Genomic DNA, 25384 nt, shown 5'->3' on the forward strand with positions numbered 1-25384 from the left:
GTGATGCACTGGGAGACATGGTGAAGGGAGGGGTCACCTGATCCCACGCTGGAGCAGCCAGTCCTTGGAGAACTGCACCCTGTGGAAGGAGGACCCATGCCAGGGCAGTTTTGGGAGGACTGTGTGCCTGTGGGCAGGACTCATGTAGTAGCAGTCTTAGTTGAACATGTGATTGTGAGAGTAGAGCCATAGTGGAAAAGTTCAAGGAGAACTGTCTCCTGTGGGAGGGACCCCACGGTGCAGGAGAGGGACTACTCTCCCTGAGCACAGGAAGAAAATCTTGGGTGATGAACTGACCAAAGCCCCCACACTCTGTCTCTCTGTGCTGTTGCTGGGAAGAAGGGAAGGACTGGGGGAAGAAAAGGTGTCTTTAAGGGCTATTTTCATTCTCATTATCCTCCTCTGATTGTGTTAGCAATAAACTCACGTTCTGTGTCTATGTTGAACAAGTTTTGCCCTTGCAGTGTTTTTTCCCAGTCCTTATCTCAACTCATAATTCCTTTATTAATTTTTTTTCTCTGACCAGCTGTAACAGGGGAGGTTGAGTGGGCAGCATTTGTGGGTGCCTGGTGTTTGGCCAGTGTCAAACCACGACAGTTGGTCAATCAGCCAGTGGCTCCAGAGCCTGGGAATTGAGAGCAGTGGACATGGTGGGAGTAATGGTGAGGATGAGTGTGGTCTCAAGCCCCGCAAAAATATGTTCCAGGATCACAGAATCACTGAATTGTGGAGTTTTCGAGGGACTTTTCAGGACCTTCTAGTCCAGACTCCAGGATCCAGCAGGGGCAGCTAGAAATGGTTTCACACTGATGGAGGGCTGCTTATGTATGATATTGTAAGGAATTAAATTACCCTGAGGAGGGTGCAGTACAAGTAGAAGTTACCCAGAGATATTCTGACTGCCCCATCCCTGGAAGGGTTCAAGGCTGGGCTGGGGAGTGCTTGGAATAACCTGGTGTACTGGACGGCATCCGTGCCCATGGTGAGTAGGTCAGAATGAGATGATCATTAAGGCTTTAAGATCCCATGAAAACCAACCTATTCTGTGATTCTGTGACATGTAGGAAAAGGCACTGAGCCTTTTTCATTGAGGATGTGAAGCTTATTGCCGGGGACAGGCATTGTTGAACAGAGTAACCTTTCCCCCGTAGAGCTTGGTCAACCTCTTCTCCAGCTCCCCTAGACTGAGCTCTTCCACTTCGTTCTTGTCATTCTCAGCGATGGCCCCCCAAGCATCTTTGCGTTTTTTGTCCCCCTCGCAGCAGGCAGCCGACCAGATGTGGCTGGGTCTGTTGACCCTCCCTTCAGCGATGTAGGTGTTCCCAGGCACAGCACCCGTAATTACGTAGGTCGTTGTACAGCCCTTGGTCTTTGTGGGCATCTTTTTAGACTCGTAGATGTTCCACTGGCCCTTGTTGAGGCTGCTATCCTGGGGGACTATGTTGGTGAGGGTGAAGGTAGCTGTCTTGCTTTCTCTACTGTACTGATGGCCATTGGGGCTCAAATGGCCACGGTCCAAACCAGTCACATTGTAGTCATTAAGGACAGCCTGGCTCTGTTTGATTTGGTCTAAGGTGAACTTGTGTTGCTCTACGAGGACCGACTCTCTTTCCATCTCTTTAAGATTATTTTTACCTATCAGCTTGATAGGGAAAGAGAAGGAGGTGTTAGAATTGGGAATGGGAGTAATATAGAAGATTTCCCTGGAGCAGAAGTCTCTGATGGTCAAGATCCCATTTGGTGTCATCTCAGTGCAGGAAAATGTATGAATCTGAGACAAATCATACACATGGCCTTCCTGCATGAATGCAAGACAGTTAAAGAGAAAGCAGTTCAGAATGTGACTGCTCTCCTTTTGCGTTGTGACCTTTGTGATCCAGCCTGCAGCCTGTGCTGGGAGCATGGATGGATGCACAAGACAAGGAGCATTTCCCACTCTAGGACTGAAAGGTGACTTTGGTGGGACACCTCCCCTGTCAAATCTGCTTCCCTTTCCTCCTGCCTCCACAGCCCAAATCTGCCAAGGGCTCTCCCTGGATCCACTCATGCCATGACTGTTTCTGTGATTTTATGTGTGGTTGCTACAGATGTACCCCAATCCTGGAACACCCAAGGTTGCTTCCTGTAACCCCATACAGAGGGAGATGTGTCAGGAAATCAGTCCTGGAGCTGAGGTTTCCCTGGGAGGGGTACAGTTTGTTTAAAAATGACCAGTTTTCCTCAGTAAGCAAAAAGATCTCAGTGTGAATGGAAACTGTTACAGCAGTGCTGGGAATGTGTGCTAGAGCTGTCTGGGCAAGGGGGAATTTTCTGCAGCATCTCTGAAAAAAGTTAGAAATGACCAGCATCTGAGAGGAGCCTGTAATCCCAAAAGAGTCCTGGGGAAATTAATATTCCAAAAATGCCTCAGGAGAAAGTTATTAAAAATGAAAGGTTGTTTGGGTCCAAGGTCCAGAAGGAAAATGCCAGGTTGGATAGGGCTTGGAGCAGGCTGGTCTAATGGAAAGCGGCCTGACCCATGCAGGGGAGTTGAACTGAGAGGGTCTTTAAGCTTCCTTCCAACACCAACCATTTTATGATTCTCCAAAAATAGAGAATGTGGAGGCTGTAGTAGTGCAAGACTAGAGTAGTTGTTCAAGCGAAATAAGATGAAGTTACTATTTTTTTAATAACTTCAACATAATTTTGTTCATCTTTAGAGAAACATATTTAGCTTCTCTCTGGAATAGGGATTGTGGCTTCCTCCTCTGGCTCATCTTCCCCCAAATGCTGTCCTGCTACTCTGTCCTTACCAATGACAGAGCCTGTTCTACTGAAGTTTGTCTGAAAGACATTGGTGAGGGCTCTAGAGCTTGTGGAGTTCTGTCTGTCTGCTGGATCTTTGTGGACCAAGCCTGAGCCAAAAGTGCTCAGGGGTCTCTGGCCATGGATGGAGATCCCACCCTTCTGACTGGACCAACACTGATGCACTTCACTTTGCACTGCCTAAAATGTCACTCCAGAAATTCCTCCACAGTTAACCTGACCCTCTCATCTCCAGTGACTTTTCCCCTCAGGCTTTGTCCCTGGGCCAACTCAACTCCTTCTGAGTTTCCTTTCATGTCTCTAACACCACTCACAAAGCCTGTTTGACAGTTCACTGGTGGAAAATAAACTCTGCCAGGGATGCAGACTAGCTCAGGGCCAAGTGGGGATCAGATGCCAGCAGGACTGTTGGTCCCTCAAGTTTAGCCTCTCCTGGATGCCTTTTCCCCATCACTTGGTCACTCAGCACAGCAGGGCCCAGGGAGGGGAAGCATTTGACTTTGTCATGTCATGCAAAGGAATCTGGTTTGCTGTTCCTGTCAGGCGAAGGTAGAAAGCTGGGCACCCTTGGGATGTGATTCATCTCATGCTCCTGCTGATGTCTCAGATGCATCAGAAGAACTATGTGGTGCAGGGTTTTGACGTTCAAAAAGGACATTCCCATCGAGTGTGTCCATTTGCATGTGAGTAGTGGTGTGTTACGGAATAAAACTGGTAATTCAAACACTGCAGCTCATCTCTGCGTGGCTGGAGGGTGATGCGTGTAAAGAGGGTCACTTACCTGGGGCTCAACAAACCACCATGAGTGAGGTCTCTTGGCATCTCCAGGCTGGTATTTGTAAGCAGAGTACACTGGAATTCTCCTGTCTCTGTCGTACAGGGTGGCATAGTGATACGAGTTGCTGTACCGCTGGCAGATCCAGGATGGGTTCTTTGGATTCAGGGCATCATTTGGGGGAATCCCTGCATAGAAGAACTGAGAACAGCTTGCAAAGGAGCTCACCACCTCGCTGTGTCCCAGCCAGAGGCAGCTGGCCAACACCTGCAGCAGCAGCAGCCCCAGCATGGTGGGAGGATTTCAGTGGAGGGCTCTTGCTCCCCTGGAAGGCAAATGCAGAGGGACACTCAGCTTGGAGAGAGCTGGACATGGCCTGGAGCCTTTTTGTGCAGGGGGATAGAGCTGGACATGTCCTGGAGCCTTTTTGTGCAGGGGGATAGAGCTGGACATGGTCTGGAGCCTTTTTGTGCAGGGGGACAGAGCTGCCAGAGGAGGGGATTATGAGACACCAGGAAAGGAGTAGTTTTTGTCCTCCTACATATGGAGAAATCATGAGGGCAATAAAGGTGAAACCTAAACCAGGGTTTAGGAGCCCACAGGAGGCAGCAGTGGGAGCACTCAGCCTGCAGGAGGAAGGAGCCAAACCCACCAGGACTGCAATCACCTCTAGCAGCAAAGTGATCTTGCAACTGAGGCACAGCCCTGGGACAAGGTCACCTTTTCCCACCTCCCTCCTGCCCACAGCAGACACCCGCAGCTGGGCACAGGCTCTGCTCAGCCCCCTGCCATGCTGAGCTGGGCTTGAATCTCATGGGGCATGGGGCAGGCAAAGAACAGCAATGCTGCACTTCCTACAAGTCTCTGGCCCCATCCGGGGTCACACAGACACTCAGCTCTTCCACTCAGACCCAATAGTGAACCCCAAATGATGCAGCTGGGGTCCTGCCTCTCAGCTGACACTGGGCCATGGGTGTCCTGCTGCTCACCTTGCATTTCCATGTCATCCAACCCCAGAGTCTGAACTCGCAGACACATGGAGGGAGCAAATGAAGGGGCCAAGCAGATGGTAGCAGCAAGCACAAGGGATAACACCTCTATCTTATCAGTACAGTGGCTGCTGCAGTGCAAGCACTGAGGGGCAGTTCTTCCCATTGGTTGCCTGGGATTCCTGTTGATGTCCATCTTCAGCTTTGCTGATTGATTCCCCTGTACAGTCAAAGGCTACGCTCACAGCGATTTTCCCTTTGCTTTGCAATTTTTAACAGGATCTAAGTAAATTTTATTTACTCAGTCCCACCTGGGGTAGGAGTGCTTCATAACAGTTTTGTCTCCTTTTAGAGGCAGCACAGGATTGGGAGAGCAGGGATGCTACCATTTGCATTGCCAGACACTCAGTGCAGTGATTTCATATTGTCAGCATTTGGAATAAGGCAGCTGGGACAGGCAGGTAAAAGGGTTCCTGGCAGAGAAAGCTGCCACAGCCTCTAAAGCACAAAGCCCACCTTGGGCTGGGAAGGGGCTGAGCCCAGCACTGCTGAAGGCATGACAAGTCACCTTGCACATTTGCCCCTGTCTTCTTCTTCTCCCTGACCCTCATCTCTCCATTTCCACTGGATTCAGGATGTTGAGCTGCACACAGCCCTGCTCTGGCCCAAGATATCTGGTTCTTTTTCTCTTGTTCATCCCTGGATCAGGAACATGGTGAGCAATGAGCTGGAAACTGAGAACTGCAACTACAAGTGGTGACTTTTTACAGTACCCTGCAGAGCATGCCCAAAGCTGCCCCAAAGCAAGCAGAAAAGGGTCTGAAAACTCCTTCTGCATGTCCTACTCCATGAGATTAAAACAGATCTAACTAAGGCAATATCTAAGTTAACAGATACACAGAAAACAACCTACCGTGAGAAGGAGTGATACAGGATTCTGCTCACAGCCCCCGAGTGGCAGAGGAGTCTGCAGTGCCTCTGCTGCAGTCTCAGACTCTCTGGGTTTATGTGATTTCCTGTCACGGCACACACTCCTCTGCACGCGTAAGGTGCTGTGACAATGCCCCGGAGGCCTGGAGTCCCAGCCAGCTACCGCAGATCAATGCTGATGACAAACGAGGCAGGTCTTGCTAGGTGACCTAAGGATTTACTAATTTTATTATCTGACCATAGGAAAGGACCCCAAACATAGCGGTTCCGGATATTTTCAACAAGGGAGGTCTCAGGGGAGGGTACAGCTCCTCATCCAATCTGAGAAGTTTAGGGGAGGAACATAAGGCAGGGTTTGCAATCTTCTAACCAATTGGGCACACAGCGGGAGGGAAACAGTTCGAATAAACCAATGGAGCTCCCAGGATTTGGGGATTTCCAAAGGGGAGATCTCGCAGGGGGTTGGTAGAAGAAGGGATTGACAACTGCGGGGAAGAGGAACTGGGACTGTTTAAAATTAGGGCTTGGTTTTAGGAAAGGTAGACAGCTAGCAAGGAGGGTGTAATTTGGACTGAACTGATGAGGCAGGGGGTGGAAACGGAATTGACCATTAAGGACAAAAACACACTGTAACACTCTCCAGGAAGAGAGTTAGATTTATCAAGCAGGCCTAAGGATGAATTTTCTCAGGAGATCACACCGCACTTCTGTTTCTCCAAAGGTTTTTTAGAAGTTGACGAATGTAGTTTTAGTACTGAATAGTCTCCCCCACCCTTCTTATTCAACAATTTGTTGTTCATTTTCAGGTGAGCTGGCTTTAGTTTCTTTCCCAAATAATTCAATCTGTACTTGCCCTCCTGACTGTTGGAAAATACTGAAATCTTGCAAAATGCAATGCATGCATAAGCGCTGATTGCTCCTTGGAGCTTAGCAACTCCAGTCTAGGCTTTGTCTATGTATATTTATACCAAAGCTCAGGAAAGACTTTGAATACTGGAGTTAATGGTGAGGAAGGAGGAAGAGCTTACCTTGAAGCAAAGACTCAGAAGAAGCAGCTGAACTTTTCCTTCTGTCTTTTGCCTGGAGACAGAAGTGATTGAATCCGCAGGAGTGCCACTGCAATATACACCCAGGCATAAATTTGCCCCTTCTTAAAAACAGGGAATTCCACGGAAAATAGAGCTTTCTGTTTCCGTTCAGGCAGTATGTTCACACCCACTCTGAAATGGGTTGACAGTTGTTTCTCAAATTTTCCCCAGAATTTCTCCCAAATTTGCTGCCTTGCAGCATGGCATGTCAGGATCAGCTAACAGGGTCTGGTGGCTGCCTTGATCATTTCATCAATCCCACCAACTGCAGCTGCTGCTGCTCCAGCACCTACATGTGTTCCTGCTCCCAACAGAACATCTCTGGTGACATTGGATGGACTGGCCTGGCTCTGAGTGCACTCAGATATTCACAGTCTGCTCTTCTGCAGCCTCCCATAACATCATTCCTGTGGCCAGGCTACAAATATTCTCTTGCCTGATTGCCATGGCTGTGCAACAGCTTCATCCCAGGTGCCTGGGAAGGAGAAGGCTCTGGGGACACCTCAGAGCAGTAGCCAGTACTGTAGGAGTCTACAGGAGACTGCAGAGAGACTTTGTACAAGGGCATGGAGCTGATAGGCGTGCTGGGTTCAGAGTTAACATTCTTGACAGTGGCTGGTGTGGGGCTGTGTTTGGAGTTCTGCTGAACACAGAGTCAATAACACAGAGATGTTTCTGGTATTGCTGAGCAGAGCTTTTACAGGGCAAGACCTTTTCTGCTTTTTGTACTGCCAGGCTGGCAAGGAGGCTGGGGGTACTTGGGAGGAGCCACCCATGAGTTTTCCAGCTTTTCCCCTTCCAGTTCTCTCCCTGTGGTCGGGGAGTGAGGGAATGGCTGCGCGGGGCGTGGCTGCTGGCCGGGCTTAAACCACACCATTAGGATAAAATGAAAGTGCTTGAAATGGCAGGAGTGTAAGTTTAAGTGGATATTTGGAAGATATTTCTTACTGTGGGGATGGTGAAGCCCCAGCACAGGTTGCTCACAGAAGCTGAGAATGCCCCATCCCTGGAAGTGTCCATGGCCAGGCTGGCTGGGGCTTGGAGCAACGTGGGATAGTGGAAGGTATCCCTACCCATAGGATGGCATGGAAGCAGCTGGTCATTAAGGTCCTTTCCAACCCAAATGTTCTGTCCTTCAATGAGCATTCATTCACTCAAAGTTAAACTGGACACATGTTCTTGCATTTCCAAAAGTCCAGGAATAATAGAATGATGAGTTGGTTTTTACAACCAGAAGTATCCAGAAGAAGTGTGTTAGACCACAGTTGGTTTAAACAAACTGGTTGGGTCCTGTGGTTTCTTTAGTCTCTGTTAACCTGGGACTGATGTCTTAAAGAAAGCAAGGTTTATCCAGAATGAGGGAGAAGGCCAAGAAGTTGCAGATCTGGTGGAGGTGGGGCAAATTCCTCCTTCCTTATGAGGCCCAGCTGACAGAACAAAGCAGGACCCATCATTAGAAGGAGCCACAAAGAATCAAATATCCCCAAAGTGTCCCCCAACTCCACAGTGCTGCATGACCCAGTATAAAACGCTTACCAAGGGGAAAAGTGGGGCAATCCCACGTAATCGTGAACTCACGGAACCCATTGAACTGTTAAATGCAAAGGCCCCCACCGCCAAAGGATCAAGAGTGGGGACATTAAAGTTGGGAGTCTTGTTCCTGGATCTGTGGGGATATCTTGTATGAGCTGTTGGCACCCTGTCCCACTTTGTTCATGCCATTAACAGGAGAATAACTGCTGTCTGAGACTGGCACTGGTTTGGATGTTGGCACATCCTCTGATTGCATTTGCACACCCTATGTCCTGCAAGGATGCTCTGGGCACTGTGACTTTACTGGTGGCTATTGAAATTTCAGTGGAAAGCAACTTGTGATTTATAGAAGACGTGACCCTGCAATCCAGCACTGCATCACATAACTTTTATTGTGAGCTCTTGCAAACTACATGATGTGGCAGACATTGATCTTTGACAACCATTGAATACATTTCCCCAAATCAGTTTCCCATAAATCTGCAGAAAAGCTTCAGAAGCAGAGCAGAGAATGAAGGTGTCCAAGGAGTGCATCACAGGAATTCAGCTTTGGCTGCTCTACGCTTTCCATGTATCTGATGCCAAGCCTGCCTGTCTGATACAACAGCTGCTGCTCTCAAGGTGCAGTTTCAAAAGCATACAAACCAAAGTATGTTCCAGGATCACAGAATCACTAAATTGTGGAGTTTTCGAGGGACTTCTCAGGACCATCTAGTCCAGACTCCAGGATCCAGCAGGGGCAGCTAGAGCAGGTTGTCCAGAATCACGTATTGTTGGCATTTGGGTATCTCCAGGCATGGAGATCTCCAGACAGGATCTGCCACCGTTGAGGCTGCTATCCTGTGGCACTATGTTGGTGAGGGTGAAGGTAGCCATCTTGCTCTCACTACTGAACTGATGGCCACTGGGGCTCAAATGGCCACGGTCCAAACCCTTCAGTCCTTTGTAGTCGGCAGGAACAGCTTGGCTCTGGTTGATTTGGTCTAAGGTGAACTTGTGTTGCTCTATGAGGATCCAATCCCTTTCCATCTCTTTAAGATTTACATTGTTATCTATGAGCTGGACAGGGAAATAGAAAGAGGTATTAGAAGAGGGAATGAGAGTAATGGAACAGATTTCCCTGGAGCAGAAGTCTCTGACGGTCAAGATCACATTTTGTGTTATCTCTGTGCAGGAAAACATTTGAATCTGAGAGAAATCATACACATGTCCCTCCTGCATGAATGCAAGAGCGTTAAAGAGAAAGTAGCTCAGAATGTGACTGCTCTCTGTTTGACTTGTGAGCTTTCTGATCCAGCCTGCAGCCTGTGCTGGGAGCAAGGATTGATGGACGAGACAAGGAGCATTTCCTACTCCTAGGATTGAAAGGTGACTTTGGTGAGACACCTCCCCTGCCAAATCTGCTTCTCTTTCCTCTTGTCTCCACAGCCCAAATCTGCCCAGGGCTCTCCCTGGATCCTGTCACACCACGCTGTGATTGTGTCATTTTATGATTCTGTGATTTTTATGTGTGGTTGCTACAGGTGTCCCCCAGTCCTGGAACACCAGGACTGTAACCCCATACAGAGGGAGATGTGTCAGGATATCAGTCTTGGAGCTGAGGTTTCCCTGGCAGGGCTGCAGTTCATTCAAGGTTGAACAGTTTTGCTCAGTAAACAAAAACATCTCAGTGTGAATGGAATCTGTTACAGCAGAGCTGAGAATGTGTCTCAGGGCTGATCTGGGCCAGGGAGCATTTTCTGCAGCATTGCTGGTAGGAGGTTACAAATGATCAGCCTCAGAGAGGGATCTGTAAGCTCAGAAGAGTCCTGGCGAAACTAAATACCCCAACAAGGCCTCTGGAGTAAATCAACAAAATGAAAGCCTTTTTAAATGGCCTGGGTTCATGTCCAGGAGGAAAATGCCAGGTTGGATAGGGCTTGGATCATGCTGGACAATGATCCAAGTGGCAAGTGGCCTGGCCCATGCAGTGGAGTTGGACTGAGATGGTCTTTAAGGGTCTTCAAACACCAACCACTATGATTCTCAAAAAGAGAGAATGTGGAGGCTGTAGTGGTGCAATGCCAGAGTAGTTGCTTGAGTTCCTAAGCATAAGATGAAATAGTTCATTTTTTCATAACTTCAATATCTTTTGGTTCATCTTTAGAAAACATATTTAGCCTTCTTCTGGAGTAGGGCATGTAGTTTCCTTCTCTGGCTCACCTTCCCCCAAGTGCCATCCTGCTACTCTGTCCTTAGCAATGACAGGAATTGCTTCATTTTCTCTTCTGCAATTGGCCTGGCCTGTTCTACTGAAGTTTGTCTGAAAGACATTGGTGAGGGCTCTAGAGCTTGTGGAGTTCTGTCTGTCTGCTGGATCCTTGTGGACCAAGCCTGAGCCAAAGGTGCTCAGGGGTCTCTGCCCATGGATGGAGATCCCACCCTTCTGACTGGACCAACACTGATGCTCCTCACCTTGCACTGCCTGAAATGTCACTCGATATATCTCTCCACAGTAAACATGACCCTCTTATCTCCAGTGCCTTTTCCCTCAAGGCTTTGTCCCTGGGCCAGCTCACCCCCTTCTGAGTTTCCTTTCATGTCTGTAGCACCACTCACAAAGGCTGTTTGACTCTTCACTGGGAGCAGATAAGCTCTGCCAGGAATGCAGAACAGCTCAGGGCCAAATGGATGGAGGTTGATGTGCGTAAAGAGGGACACTCACCTGGGGCTCAACCATCCACCACTCTGGAGGTTTCTTGGCATCTCCAGGTTCATATTTGTAAGCAGAGTACACTGGAATTCTCCTGTCTCTGTCGTACAGGGTGGCATAGTGATACGAGTTCCTGAAGCGCTGACAGATCCAGGCTGGATTCTTTGGATTCAGGGCATCATTTGGGGGAATCCCTGCATAGAAGAACTGAGGACAACCTGCAAAGGGTGTTACCACCTCGCTGTGTCCCAGCCAGAGGCAGCTGGCCAACACCTGCAGCAGCAGCAGCCCCAGCATGGTGGGAGGATTTCAGTGGAGGGCTCTTGCTCCCCTGGAAGGCAAATGCAGAGGGACACTCAGCTTGGAGAGAGCTGGACACGGCCTGGAGCCTTTTTGTGCAGGGGGAGAGAGCTGGTGGAGGAGAGAATGATGAGACACCAGGAAAGGAGTAATTTCTGTCCTCCTGGAGATGGAAAAATCATGAGGGCAATAAGGGTGAAATCTAAACCAGGGTTTAGGAGCCCACAGGAGGCAGCAGTGGGAGCACTCAGCCTGCAGGAGGAAGGAGCCAAACTTGGCACTACAAGTAGTGGCTTTTTACAGTACCCTGCAGAGCATGCCCAAAGCTGCCCCAAAGCAAGCAGAGAAGGGTCTGACAACTCCTTCAGCGTGATCAACTGCATGAGATTAAAATAGTTCTAACTAAGGCAATATCTAAGTTAACAGATACACAGAAAACAACCTACTGTGAAAAGGAGTGGTACAGGATTCTGCTCGCAGCCCCAAAGTGGCAGAGGTGTCTCCAGTGCCTCTGCTGCAGTCTCAGACTCTTTGTTTATATGCTCTCCAGGAAGAGGCAGTTGTTAGATTTCCCAAGAAACCTTTAGCGTAAATTTTCCCATGTGTTCAGACCACACCTCTGTTTGTCCAGAGGTTTTTTACAAGGCCATGGGTGCTGTTTCAGTAGTGAATAGTCTCCCGCATCCTTCTTATTCAACTGTTTGACATTAATTTTCAGGTGTACTGCCTTGAGATTCTTTCCAAAATCATTCCTTCATTACTTGCCCTCCTGACCGACAGAAAATACTAAAGTCCTGCAGAATTCAGGGCATGCATAAGCTCTGATTGCTCCTTGGAGCTCAGCAATTCCAGCCTAGGCTTTGTCTGTGTATATATATTTATTTCAAAATGTCAGGAAAGACTCTGAATATTTGAGTCAATGGTGAGGAGAGAGCAAGGGCTTACCTTGATGCAGAATTTCAGAACAGGCAGGTGAACAGTTCCTTTTGTCTTCTCCCTGGAGAAAGGAGTGTTTCAGTGCTCAGGAGTGCCACTGCTATATATACCCTGTCACAGATTTGCCCCTTGTTATCAACAAGGACTTCCACAGAATAGAGAAGTTTTCTATTTTTATTCGGAAGGTATGTGCACACCCACCCTGAAATGTGCTGACTGTTGTTTGTCATAGTTTCCCCAGAATTTCTCCCATATTTGCTGTCTTGCAGCATGGTATGTTAACTATATACCCAGTCATGAAGTTGCCCTTTCTTGTAAACAGTGAATTCCACAGAAAAGAGAAGCTTTCTGTTTTCAGTTAGGGTGTTTGTTCACACCCACCCTGAAATGTGTTGACAGTTGTTTCTCAAATTTTCCCCAGAATTTCTCCCAAATTTGCTGCCTTGCAGCATGGCATGTCAGGATCAGCTAACAGGGTCTGGTGGCTGCCTTGATCATTTCATCAATCCCACCAACTGCAGCTGCTGCTGCTCCAGCACCTACATGTGTTCCTGCTCCCAACAGAACATCTCTGGTGACATTGGATGGACTGGCCTGGCTCTGAGTGCACTCAGATATTCACAGTCTGCTCTTCTGCAGCCTCCCATAACATCATTCCTGTGGCCAGGCTACAAATATTCTCTTGCCTGATTGCCATGGCTGTGTAACAGCTTCATCCCAGGTGCCTGGGAAGGAGAAGGCTCTGGGGACACCTCAGAGCAGTAGCTAGTACTGTAGGAGTCTACAGGAGACTGCAGAGAGACTTTGTACAAGGGCATGGAGCTGATAGGCGTGCTGGGTTCAGAGTTAACATTCTTGACAGTGGCTGGGGCTGTGTTTGGAGTTCTGCTGAACACAGAGTTGATAACACAGAAATGTTTCTGGTATTGCTGAGCAGAGCTGTCACAGAGCAAGACCTTTTCTGCTTTTTGTACTGCAAGGCTGGCAAGGAGGCTGAGGGTACTTGGGAGGAGACACAGCCAGGAGAGGTGAGCCCAGCTGACCAGAGGGATATTCCAGACCATTTGACATCATGCTGAGGATATAAAGTGAGGGGAAGGAGGAGAAAGGAGGTGTTATTTGGAGTGGTGGGTTTTGTCTTTGGAGGCAGCTGTTAGGTGGGATGGGGCCCTGCTCTCCTGGAGGTGGCTGAACACCTTTCTGTCCATGGGAAATGGTGAAAGATCTCCTTGACATGCTTTGCTTGTGAGTGAAGTTTTTGTTTTCCCTGTTAAACTGTCTCTGTCTGCATCACAAGTTTTCCAGCTTTTCCCCTTCCAGTTCACTCTCTGGTCCCAATGTTTGGGAAGTGAGGTTGTCGCTGCTGGCTGGGGTTAAACCACGTCTTTAGGACGGAATTCACAGAATGACTTGGTTGGAAGAGACCCTCAAAATGATTGAGTGCAACCCATGCCCCAACATCTTAACTGAACCACGGCACTGAGTGCTGTATCCAGTCTTTTTTTAAAACACTTCCAGGGATGGTGACTCCACCACCTCCCTGGGCAGACCATTCCAGAACTTCATCACTTTTTCCATGAAAAACTTTTTCCTAATATCCGACCTTTATTTCCGTTGATGCTGCTTGAGACAAGGTGAAAGGGCTTGAAAGGAGTGTAGGTTTAGAGTGGGTATTGATAGATATTGGTTACTGTGGGGATGGTGAAGCCCCAGCACAGGTTGCCCACAGAAGCTGAGAATGCCCCATGCCTTGAAGTGTCCATGGCCAGGCTGTCTGGGGCTTGCAGCAACCTGGGATAGTGGAAAATGTCACTGTCCATGGGAGGGCATAGATTTAGCTGGTCATTAAGAACCTTTCCAACCCACAATGTTCTGTCATTCAATGACCATTCATTCACTCAAAACTAAACGAGACTTAATTCCTTCTGTTTCCACAAGTCCAGGAATAATAGAATTGTGAGTTGGTTGTTAAAACCAGAAGTATCCAGAAGAAGTGTGCAGGACCAAAATTTGTTCAAACAAACTGGTTGAGTCCCATGGTTTCTTTTGATCTGTTAACCTGGGACTGATGTCTTAAAGAAAGCAAGGTTTATCCAGAATGAGGGAGAAGGCCAAGAAGTTGCAGATCTGGTGGAGGTGGGGCAAATTCCTCCTTCCTTATGAGGCCCAGCTGACAGAACAAAGCAGGACCCAACAGTGGTCACATCATTAGAAGGGGACATAAACCACCAAAGACCCCCAAAGCATCCCCCAACTCCACAGTGCTGTATGACCAAGTGTAAAACCCCTCCCAGGGGAAAAGTAGGGCAATCCCACATAATCCTGAACTCACAGAACCCATTGGACTCTTTGTTGCACAGCTCCCTACCCCCAAACAGTAAGGATGTCAACGTTGCAAGGAGCCATGGGGATATCTTGTAAGAGCTGTTGGCCCACTTTTTCATCCTCATTTGTTGGAGAAGTATGTAGAATGTGATGCTGACAATTTTGCGGGTGTTATGGCATCCTCTGGTTGTGTTTGGACACCCAACCTTCTGTGAGGATGGGCACTGTGACTTTACTGCTGGTGGAAATATCAGTGGAAGCAACTTGTGATTTACATATGAGGTGAACCTGCAATCCAGCACTGCAGCAAGTAAACTTTATTTTGAATGCCTGTGTTGGGACTGACCGAGGTAAAGGTCACAGCCCTTACAGTGCTGTGCTGGTAGCTGGACAGCTGTTGATAAGAGACCAGTGTTTTGGCTACTGCAAAGCAGCACTGTCCCTCTGACATTCCTTCCCCCATCACAGGGGATGGGAGTGGGCAAGACCCTGGGAGGGGACACAACCAGGCCAGCTGACCTAAATTAGGCAAAGGGATATTTCATCCCATATGACTTCAGCTCAGATATGTAAGCTAAGGGAGAGAGGAGGAAGGAGGGCTGTGTGTGAGTTTTCAGTGCTGGCCTTCTAGAGGAGTTGTGCCCTGCTTTCCAGGAAGTGTCTGAACATTGCTGTTGATATGAAGTAGAGACTGGCTTTTGCTCTCTTTAGCTCTTGCACACCAGGCACACACCTTCATGGAGAGTGTGTGTGTGTGGAGATTCCTCCCTGGAGTGGAGATGTCTCTCAAGGTCACTTCTCAAAGCTGAGCCAACAAGATTTGATCATGGTCGTTGTTATGGGTGATCTCTGTTTAACTGTTTTTGCTGGTTTTTATATAACTGCTTTAATATATTTGCTTCAATACCTCTTCACAGTGGACAATATTATACTAGTAGTTATAGCTTCCATACTGTGAACTAAGTAATTCTGATTAACATATTTTTGCCTTATCACTATAATCTTAAATCATATATAATTATGTAAATATGTATAGTTTGCAATCTTCAAACCCATGGGACAAGCTGTATAAAGTTTCAATAACATTTATATAATCCTTTAGATAACAATTGACAAAATCTGGGGCTAAGATTGGATCCAACTGAACCCAGACAGCTCCTTCAGAAGGAGTTTACCAAGCCAGGGGGTCCTTCCTGCAGCTCATGACTCAACAGGAAGGTTTCTCTATTAACCTTTGCCTGAAGCTCCCATTCTGCCCACAAAATCACTTTCAAGGAAAAGGGAACACCCCCCACCCCCCAAGATCCCTAAATGTTCATGGTCAAAAGGAACAACAAAAATCAGAAGATATGTAAAATTCCACAAAGTTTATTAGTAAATTACACACTTAGCATGGAAATTGTTATGTTAGTCCCTAAACTACTCTATAAGCAGGTAGCACTGGATATCCTTCTATATATAAATTTTCCTGATCTGAAGACAGGTTTCTCACTTCCTAATGAAACATAGATATGATGTGAAGTCTGCTCTCTCAGACCTTCCTGGAAATGAATCAGAAGTCTTTGGGACCCTTGAGTTGTCTTGTTCATTTCTACAGTCTATTTGTCCCCCTCTATTCTGTTCTGGTGAGACCTCACCTGCAGTGCTGCCTCCAGTTCTGGGATCCACAACAGAAAACGGAGACAAAGCTGTTGGAGTGGAGTCCAGAGGAGGCCACAAAAATGCTCCAAGAGCTGGAGCACATCTGCTCTGGAGAGAGAGGGAGCTAAGGGTGAGGGAGCCTGGAGAAAAGAAGGCTCTTGGGAGAATTTGGACCCCTTCCAGTGTCTAAATGGTTTTAGAAGAGAGAGGGAGTTTGGACAAGGGTGTGGAGTGACAGGACAAGAGGGAATGGCTTTAAACTGAAAGCAGGTGGGGTTAGATTAGATGTTAAGAAGAAATTCTTTACTGTGAGGACAGTGAGGCCCTGGCATAGGTTGTCCAGAGAAGTTGCGGCTGCTCCATCTCTGGAAGTGTTCAAAGCCAGGTTGGGCAGTGACATGGCTGTCCACTTGGGGATGACCATGGCTAGCCCAAGCTCCTCTCCTGGCCTGTGCCAAGAGTGGCTGCTCCCTGTCCACCCCCTGTACCGGTCTGGGTGGCAGTAAAGCAGGGCTGCCTAGCTCTCAGAGGCAGCAAAGCTGCTCTGTGCAGCTGCTGTTAGAATCCTGAGTTGAGTCCAGAGTGAAGGAAAAGAGAGGGATCACTTGTATAGGTTCTCAAGAGGCTTTAATCTGATAGAGTCCAGGGACAAGTGACAATGTTCCGACAGGGTAACAGCATCTTAAGTACAGGGGAGGGAACATAGGGAGGATACAAACTTGGACCAGTGGTGAGACACCCGGGGAGGGGCACAAGGCGGTGTATACATCATGACATCTGATGGGAGACAACAGGGGAGGAGAGCAGGCCAAGGAGACCAATAGGTATTTGAGGGATCCAGGATGCATGCAGAAGATTCTGGAAACAAAGGTGGGGTTTCTGTGATGGACAAGGGAGGAGGGCAGGGTCTCCCTGAGTAGCAGGGATGACTGTGGAATAAGGGGTAGGTCTTTAGGTAGATGGACAGGGGAATGGGTGGATGTATCTCAGGGACAAACCAATATGTATGGGGGACAACTGGAGGAAACCATTTTGAACTTATAACACCACAATTTCATAACAAAGAAACTCACTACCACAGGACAGGGCTTGGAGCCACCAAGGATAGTGGAAGATGTCCCTTCCCATGGCTCAGGAGCTGAGACTACACGGATGGTCTTTGAAATTCCTTCAAACCCAAACCATTCTGTGATTGTATGACATATGGCAAAAGCTCCTGAGCCTGTTCCACCCAGGATGTGAGGCTTATTCCCGGGGACAGTCACTGTCAAACAGGGAAACCTGTCCCCTCCCATAGAGCTCAGTTAACGTGTCCTCCAGCTCTCCCAGTGTGAGGAGCTCAACCTCATTCTTGTCGTTCTCAGCGATGACCGCCCAGGCCTTTATGTAGTTATTGTCCACCACGCAGCAGGCAGCTGACCAGAGGTGGCTGGGTTTATTAACCCTCCCCTTGGCGATGTAGTTGTTCCCAGGCACAGCACCCACGACGACATAGGTGGTTGTACAGCCCTGGGTCCTCCTGATCATCGTTTGCTGCTCGTAGTTGTTCCAGGCACCACCGTTGAGTTTCTCATCCTGGGGCACGATGTTGGTGAGGGTGAAGGTAGCCATCCTGCTGCTGTAGTCATCGTGGTGGCCATTGGGGTTCAAATGGCCCCGGTTCAGACCCGTCAGGTTCTTGTAGTCATGAAGGATAGCCTGGCTCTGGCTGAGTTTCTCTAAGGTGACATTGTAATGATTTAAGAGTGTCCACTCTTTTTCCATAGTTTTGGGATAAGTTGGGCCAATCAGCTTGACAGGAAATAAAGAGAAAAAGGTGTTAGTATTGGGGATGAGGATAATTGAACAGACTTCTCTAGAGCAGAAGTCTCTGAGTGTCAAGATCCATGTTTTTGTCTGCTCCTGATGTGGTACAATACCAGATTAGTTGCTTGAGTTCCTATGAGGATCTCAAAGTGCAATCAAACTGCAACTACTTTTTTGTTTCAGAAATTCATTTCACATTTAGTGCATTATATTTAGCTTTCCTTTGGAACACTGCATATGGGTTTCTTCTGTGGTTCCTTTTCACCTAAATCAATCCTGCCCCTCTGTCCTTTGCAATGACATGAATTTCCTCTTTTTGTGCCCATTATTCCCTTGGCCTGTTTTCCTAAAGTTCTGAAGTTTGACTGAAAGACATCTGGGAGAGCTCTGTTGGTTTTGGAGTTCTGTCTGTCTGCTGGATCCTTGTGGACCAAGCCTGAGCCAAAGGTGCTCAGGGGTCTCTGCCCATGGATGGAGATCCCACCCTTCTGACTGGACCAACACTGATGCTCCTCACCTTGCACTGCCTGAAATGTCACTCCAGAAATCCCTCCACAGTTAACCTGACCCTCTCATCTCCAGTGACTTTTCCCCTCAGGCTTTGTCCCTGGGCCATTTCACCCCCTTCTGAGTTGCCTTTCATGTCTCTAACACCACTCACAAAGCCTGTTTGACTTCACTGGGAGAAGATAAACTCTGCCAGGGATGCAGAACAGCTCAGGGCCAAGTGGGGATCAGATGCCAGCAGGACTGTTGGTCCCTCAAGTTTAGCCTCTCCTGGATGCCTTTTCCCCATCACTTGGTCACCCAGCACAGCAGGGCCCAGGGAGGGGAAGCATTTGACTTTGTCATGTCATGCAAAGGAATCTGATTTGCTGTTCCTGTCAGGTGAAGGCAGAAAGCTGGGCACCCTTGGGATGTGATTCATCTCATGCTCCTGCTGATGTCTCAGATGCATCAGAGGAATCATGTGATGAAGGTGTTTGGAATAAAATGGGGAGAATCCTGTCCAGTGTGTCCATTTGCATGTATGTAGTGGGTTGGGACAAAATACAAATGGTTATTTTGATATTGCTTTTAATGACTGGAGGGTGATGTGCTGTAAGAGAGACACTCACCTGAGGCTCAACCAGCCATGTTTTAGGTCTTTTGCCCGGTCCAGGCTGGTAGATGTAAGCAGAGTACACAGGAATACGCATCTTCCTGTCATACAGGGTGGCAAAGTAATACTGGTTCTTGTAGCGCTGGCAGATCCAGGCTGGTTTCTGCGGCACCAGGGCTTCATTTGGAGGGATCTCCCGGAAAAAAAACTGAGGACATGAAGTTTCAAAGGAGTTCACCACCTCGCTGTGTCCCAGCCAGAAGGCAGCTGGCCAACACCTGCAGCAGCAGCAGCCCCAGCATGGTGGGAGGATTTCAGTGAAGGGCTCTTGCTCCCCTGGAAGGCAAATGCAGAGGAGGAGTCTATGAGAGACCAAGGTGGGGGTAACTTCTGTCCTCCTGGATATGGAAAAATCATCAATGTTATAGGGTTGTGCAGGGAGATGACTGGGGATAAAAGGATAGTGGTAAACAGGTTACAGGAGAAAATACAGCTGCTCCTCCCTGGATGAAACACAGTCAGCATACCTGGCCTCCCACACACAAGGAGGACTAAATCTAAGGTGGGCCTAAGCAGCAGGTGGAGTGGAGTGGAGATGCCATGGCCAGGCTCTCTCAAAAGCTTTACAGAGGAGACACCTCAGTGGCATTTTCTATCTGATAATCTGCCAACTGAATGACAACTGAAAACCATGGGACACAAATGAAGATGTCCTGCTGCTGAATCAGCAACCATGGCAAAATTCCTCTCCTTGGTCTGACGCACATCCCCATCCCAAGGTTACTGCAGGTACTTTACTGAGATATTCACCCCCAGGGCTTGAGAGCCCCTCACTGAGAAAGATGTATGACTACATGTAGACACCGCCTAAATGTAAAGAAATAATATAAAAGTGAATTACAAATGGAGAGAAGTGATGGAAGACTACATTGTAACTTCTGGGGTCAATTGATGGACTGAACCTGCCTTCTCTCCCTTGGAGATGCCTATTGGGTAAGAATCCTACTTTAAGCATGCTGAATGATTTCCTCAAGCCAGCTTTTGCTGGAGATTAAAGCTTCTTAGTATATTGTTCTGAATTATTATCTCACTTTGAATATCTCTTTGCAGTCAGATACTTTCACTGGCAAGCCTCAAACCTTAACCTGTCACCGTTTTATTAATAGTGTTATTCTGTAAATAGTTAAAAGTGAGTCCTTCAGAGGCACTGACAGTTTCTGGCAGGGGGTAAAGGTGTGGAGACCCAGGAGGGCTTTCTCTGGTTGGTGTGTGACCCTGAACTAGTCAGTCAAACCCTCCAACACAGAGAACTGCTCAGTGAAGAGTCCCTACCACAGGACACCAACAGACTGGGAAGTGTTTTGGCTTTCATGTGGCAGTAACAGACTGAACACACACTGAAGGTTTGAGCAAATCTCCCTTTTTCACATGAGATAATGCAATGTAAAATAGGTTTTACGTGCCCAGAGGAGGCAATAGTGGGTGCATAGTCTGTCTGAGGGGTGTTCCAAACCCACCCAATGCCTAAAGAGCTCTCATGGCAAAATTATAATGGAACTGAGATATGGCACTGGGACAAGGTCACCTTTTCCAGCCTATTTCAGTTGAGCTCAGAGCTCAGCTTTTGCACTGGCACTGGAGAAAAAATCCTTCAACAAAACAGGGCTGGGGGGCCCCTACTTCCAAACATGATCTCATGGAATCACAGAAGATGCTGAGTTGGAATGGACTCATCAGGACCATCGGGTCCAACTTCTGGCCCTGCCCAGGACAGACCCAGAAAATCCACCATGTGCCTGACAGTGTTGTACAAACATATTTTGTACTCAGGCAGGTGTGGTGATGTGACCACTTCCCACAGAAGCCTGTTTCAGGGCTCAACCACCCTCTGGGTGAAAAACCTCTTCCTGATATCCAGCTTAAATCTTCCCTGACTCAGTTTCAGGCCATTCTCACTCCCTTCTGCTCTCAGCACCTGCCCACAGCAGACACCTGCAGCTGGGCACAGGCTCTGCTCAGCCCCCTGCCATGCTGAGCTGGGCTTGAATCTCATGGGGCATGGGGCAGGCAAAGAACAGCAATGCTGCACTTCCTACAAGTCTCTGGCCCCATCCGGGGTCACACAGACACTCAGCTCTTCCACTCAGACCCAATAGTGAACCCCAAATGATGCAGCTGGGGTCCTACCTCTCAGCTGACACTGGAGTATTAAGCTAAATATACCCTTGGCTCTGATGCAAGGCATCTGGTCCTTTTTCTCTTTAGCAACCCCGGATCAGTAAGCTGGAAACTAAGAACAGGAACAACAAGTGGTGACTTTTTACAGTACTCTGCAGAACATGCCCATAGCTGCCCCAAATCAAGTAGAGAAGTTCCTGAAAAGTTCTTTTGTAGGACCCCCTCCACAAGCTTAAAATATATTTAACTAAATGTCTAACTTAATATCAGATATATAGAAACCAGCCTACCGTGAGAAGGAGTGGCACAGGATTCTGCTCGCAGCCCCAAAGTGGCAGAGGAGTCTCAAATGCCTCTGCTGCAGTCTCAGACTGGCTGTTTCTATATAATCTCCAAGTAGGCAGAGTTGTTAGATTTCCCACAGTGTTTAGAGGGAGTTTGCCCAGGAGTTCAGCCACCTGTGTTTGTCCAGAGGCCTCTTGCAAGGTCATGGGTGGAGTTTTGGTGCTCAATAAACTTACCCCTCCTTCTTATTGAACAGTTTGATGTTAATTTTCCAGGTGGCTTGGCTTGAAATTCTTTCCCAAATCATACCTCTGTCCTTGCCCTCCTTTACAGAAAGTGTTAAAGAGCTGCAAAATTCAGTGTGCATAAACCCTCCTTGCTTCTTGGAGAATAGATGTGGGAAATCAGCAACTCCTAGGCTTTGCCTATATATATTTATTCCAAAGCTCAGGAAAGTCCTGAAATATTGGAGTAAATGGTGGGAAAGGAGCAAGACCTTACCTTGAAGCAGAGTCACAGAACAGGCAGTTGGAGAGTTTCTTCTTCTCTCTGAAGAAACACTTGGCTGATCCCTCAGGAGTCCCAGTGCAATATATACCTGGTCATAAATCTGCCCGTTGTCATAAACAAGGAATTTCACTGAAAAGAAATGTTTTCTGTTATTATTCAAGGAGATTTGTTCACGACCACCCTGAAGTGGGTGACATTTGCTATTTGCAATTTCCTCAGGATTTCTCCCAGGTTCTTGCATCATCACGTGTCAGGAGAAAATAACTGGGTCTGGTGACTTATCTGTTCATTTCCTCATTCCCCATGAACGGGGACCTACATGTGTTCCTGTTCCTGGCAGAACATCTCTTGTGGCATTGGACTGACTGGCCTGTCTCTGAGTACACCCAGATGTTCACAGTCTGCTCTTCTGCAGCCTCTCAGAACACAATTAGTAGGGTCAAGCTGCGTATTTTCCCTTGCCTGATTGCAAAGGCTTTGTAAGAGCCCTTATTCATGCAAAGCCTTCTGCTGAGAAGGCTCTGGGAGACCTTAGAGCTTCTTCAGTACCTGAGAGTGATTCACATGGAGAGGAACTTTTGAGAAGGGTTTGGAGTGACAGGACAACAGGGAGCAGCTTTAAACTCACAGAAGGCAGAGCTAGATTAGATGTTAGGATTAGATTTTAGTCTCGAGAAGAGCAGGCATAGGGCACTCTACAATTGCCTGAAAAGAGGTTGTAATGAGGTTGAAATTAGTCTCTTCTACCATGTCAGTAGTGAGAGGACTAGAGGAAAATGCTTTAAGATGAGACAGGGGAAATTCATATTAGATGTTAGAAAAAACAATTTCAACTGCCACGTTGTCAGACAATGGAAGAGGTTGCCCAGAGAGGTACTGGAGGCACCATCCCTGGAGGTGTTTCAGAGGCATTTGGATTTGGCACTGGATGATATGGGTTGGTGGTTTAAGGTTTACAGTGGTAGTGCTGAGAGGATGGTGTGACAGACCTTGGAGGTCTATTCCAACCTTGAATTCTGTCATTCAGTAATTCTGTGAAACCAATTCCTTCTTCTTTTTGGCTTCCCAAGTATTTCACAAGCTTGCTGTGAAGGACAGGGCATTTCTGGGTACTGCCAGGGGTAAAGGTCCCCAGGACAGCCCAAGGAGGTTATGGAGGTGGGATTCATGGGGTTGGTCAATCACCCATAGCTCCAGAGCCTGGAAAGTGGAAGCAGTGGGCATGGGATGAGCAGGGATGAGGATGAGTGTGGTGTCAAGCCCCAGCCAGTGTGCAGAGGTGGGTGAACGAGTCAGAGGCACCCCCTGAGGTTCAGCAGAGGTGTCTGCAGATGTCTTTCAGCCTGAAATTGCACTGATGTCCTGGGAACTGTGACATTATTGGTAGTAGAAATTTCAGCAAGAAGGAACTTGTTGTTTATACATGAGATGACCCTGCCAAACAGCACTGCAGCAAATAATTTTTATTGTGAGCTACTCAGGAACTAAATGATCTGTCCTGTGATGATCTTTTGATTATGACATTGAATATGTTGAATACATTTCCCCAAATCAGTTCCCTATATTTTTGCAGAAAAGCTTCAGAAGCAGGGCAGGGAATTAAGGTATCCAAGCAGTGCATCATAGAAATTTATCTGTGGCTGCTCAAAGCTTTCTTTATACCTAATGCCTCATCCTGCCTGTCTGATACCACAGATGCTGCTCTCAAGGTGCAGTTTCAAAAGCAAGCAAACAAAAGCATGTCTCAGGATCACATCATCACTGAATTGTTGAGTGTGGGAGGGATGATTCAAAACCTGCTAGTCCATTCCCTTGTTCAAGGAGGATCATCTAGAGCAGGTTGTCCAGAATCTTGTCCTTGCACCTGGAGTGCTGTGTCCAGCTCCGGGGCCCACAACGTGAGAAGGACAAAAAACATATTGGAGTGGAGTCCGGTAGAGGCCACAAAGATGTTTCAAGGTCTGGAACATCTCTGCTCTGGAGACAGGCTGAGACAGCTGAGGGTGTTAAGCCTTGACAAGAAAAGGCTGTGGGGAGAAGCTGGATCCCCTTTCGCTACCTAGAAGTTCACCAAGAGATCTGGAGATTTTGGACAAGGGCATGGAGTGACAGGACAAGAGGGAATGATTTCACACTGACAAAGGGCAGGGTTATATGAGATGTTAGGGAAAAATTCTATACTGAGGGGGTGGTGAGGCCCTGTCACAGGGTGAGCAGAGAAGCTGTGGCTGTCCCATTCCTGGAAGTGTTCAAGGCCAGGTTGGATGGGGTTTGGAGCAACCTTTGTAGTGGAAGGTGTTACTGCACAGGGAAAGGGATGGAACAAGATGATCTTTGAAGTCCCATAAAACACAAAGCATTCTGTGATTCTGTGACATGTGGGAAAAGCTCATGAGCCTTTTCCATCCAGGATATGAGGTTTGTTAGGGGGGACAAGCACTGTGGAACAGAGAAACCTGTCCCCTCCCATAGAGCTGGGACAAGTTGGCCTCCAGTTGTGCCCGTGTGAGGTTCTGGACGTGGTTCCTGCTGTTTTCAGCAATGACCGCCCAAGTCTTCATGGTGGTGTTGGTCTGGCAGCAGGCAGCTGACCAGATGTGGCTGGGTACATTAACCCTCCTATTGGAGATGTAGGTGTTCCCAGGCACAGCACCTGTGATCACATAGGTTGTTGTACAGCCCTGGGTTCTCTGAGCCATCGTTTGGTTCTCGTAGTCTTTCCACTGGCCCTTGTTGAGTGTGCTGTTCTGGGGCACGATGTTGGTGAGGGTGAAGGTAGCCCACTTGCTGTTGTTGCCACTTTGGTGGCCACTGGGGCTCAAGTGACCACGGTCCAAACCCTGGAGGTTTTTGTAGTCTTGGGTGATAGGTTGACTCTGGCCAATTTGCTGTGGAGTGATCTTGTACCGATTACAGATGGATTTCTCTGTATCCATATCCGTGGAATAAGTTGGGTTGATTAGCTTGACAGGGTAAGAAGAGCAAAAGGTGTCAGTACTGAGGATGCATGTAATGAAACAGATTTCCTTGGAGCAGAAGTCTCTGATAGTCAAAATTCCATTTCTTGTCATCTCAGTGTATGAAAATGTATGAATCTGAGAGAAATCATACACATGTCCCTCCTGCATGGATTCAAGAGTGTTAAAGAGCAAGCAGCTCAGAATGTGACTGCTCTCAGTTTCACTTGTGACTTTTGTGGTCCAGCCTGCAGCCTGTGCTGGGAGCCAGGATGGATGCACGAGACAAGGAGCATTTCCCACTCCTAGGATTGAAATGTGACTTTGGTGGGACACCTCCCCTGTCAAATCTGCTTCCCTTTCCTCCTGCCTCCACAGCCCAAATCTGCCAAGGGCTCTCCCTGGATCCCCTCACACCACGCTGTGATTGTGTGATTCTATGATTCTGTGATTTTTTGATTCTGTGATTTTATGCGTTGTTGCTACAGATGTACCCCAGTCCTGGAACACCAGAGGTTCCCTCCTGTAACCC

General features: G+C 47.9%; 4 protein-coding genes across 4 annotated transcripts in view; all 4 read right to left on the reverse strand.

The window, feature by feature from the left end:
* Window positions 1-799: 799 nt before the first annotated feature.
* Window positions 800-5763, reverse strand: LOC121340568 (endonuclease domain-containing 1 protein-like). The gene is made up of 3 exons (XM_041413404.1): window positions 5483-5763; window positions 3587-3905; window positions 800-1642 (listed from the first exon to the last, which is right to left on the reverse strand). The coding sequence occupies exons 2-3, from the start codon at window positions 3869-3871 to the stop codon at window positions 1103-1105; spliced, it is 825 nt and encodes a 274-aa protein (XP_041269338.1). The 5' UTR covers window positions 3872-3905; window positions 5483-5763; the 3' UTR covers window positions 800-1102.
* A 3068-nt stretch (window positions 5764-8831) lies between these two features.
* On the reverse strand, window positions 8832-12162 carry LOC121340559 (endonuclease domain-containing 1 protein-like). The gene is made up of 3 exons (XM_041413383.1): window positions 12058-12162; window positions 10821-11143; window positions 8832-9172 (listed from the first exon to the last, which is right to left on the reverse strand). Exons 2-3 carry the CDS (start codon window positions 11107-11109, stop codon window positions 8832-8834), a joined length of 630 nt encoding a protein of 209 aa, XP_041269317.1. The 5' UTR covers window positions 11110-11143; window positions 12058-12162.
* A 3612-nt stretch (window positions 12163-15774) lies between these two features.
* LOC121340552 (endonuclease domain-containing 1 protein-like) lies at window positions 15775-19224 on the reverse strand. Its single transcript, XM_041413374.1, is given in 3 exon segments — window positions 15775-17805; window positions 18939-19181; window positions 19183-19224. Coding segments are annotated over 3 exon segments (831 nt in total). The 3' UTR covers window positions 15775-17259.
* A 5059-nt stretch (window positions 19225-24283) lies between these two features.
* Window positions 24284-25384, reverse strand: part of LOC121340554 (endonuclease domain-containing 1 protein-like) — a 148873-nt gene continuing 147772 nt past the window's right edge. Inside the window, exon 14 of the mRNA XM_041413375.1 lies at window positions 24284-24858. Within this exon, the coding sequence (XP_041269309.1) occupies window positions 24319-24858 (540 nt within the window). The 3' untranslated portion in view covers window positions 24284-24318. The remainder of the gene's footprint in view (window positions 24859-25384) is intronic.

Source organism: Onychostruthus taczanowskii, unplaced genomic scaffold, assembly GCF_017590055.1.
Source record: "Onychostruthus taczanowskii isolate IOZ18803 unplaced genomic scaffold, ASM1759005v1 scaffold41, whole genome shotgun sequence".
Taxonomy (NCBI): domain Eukaryota; kingdom Metazoa; phylum Chordata; class Aves; order Passeriformes; family Passeridae; genus Onychostruthus; species Onychostruthus taczanowskii.

Excerpts from the sequence above, each read along its gene's own strand:
- LOC121340568 (XM_041413404.1), bottom strand. The coding sequence starts at position 3,871 with ATGCTGGGGCTGCTGCTGCTGCAGGTGTTGGCCAGCTGCCTCTGGCTG. Across the intron at positions 1,643-3,586 it reads GGTGGTTTGTTGAGCCCCAG|CTGATAGGTAAAAATAATCT; the intron begins GTAAGTGACCCT and ends TTCCCTATCAAG.
- LOC121340559 (XM_041413383.1), bottom strand. The coding sequence starts at position 11,109 with ATGCTGGGGCTGCTGCTGCTGCAGGTGTTGGCCAGCTGCCTCTGGCTG. Across the intron at positions 9,173-10,820 it reads GATGGTTGAGCCCCAGGTGA|ATAACAATGTAAATCTTAAA; the intron begins GTGTCCCTCTTT and ends TCCAGCTCATAG.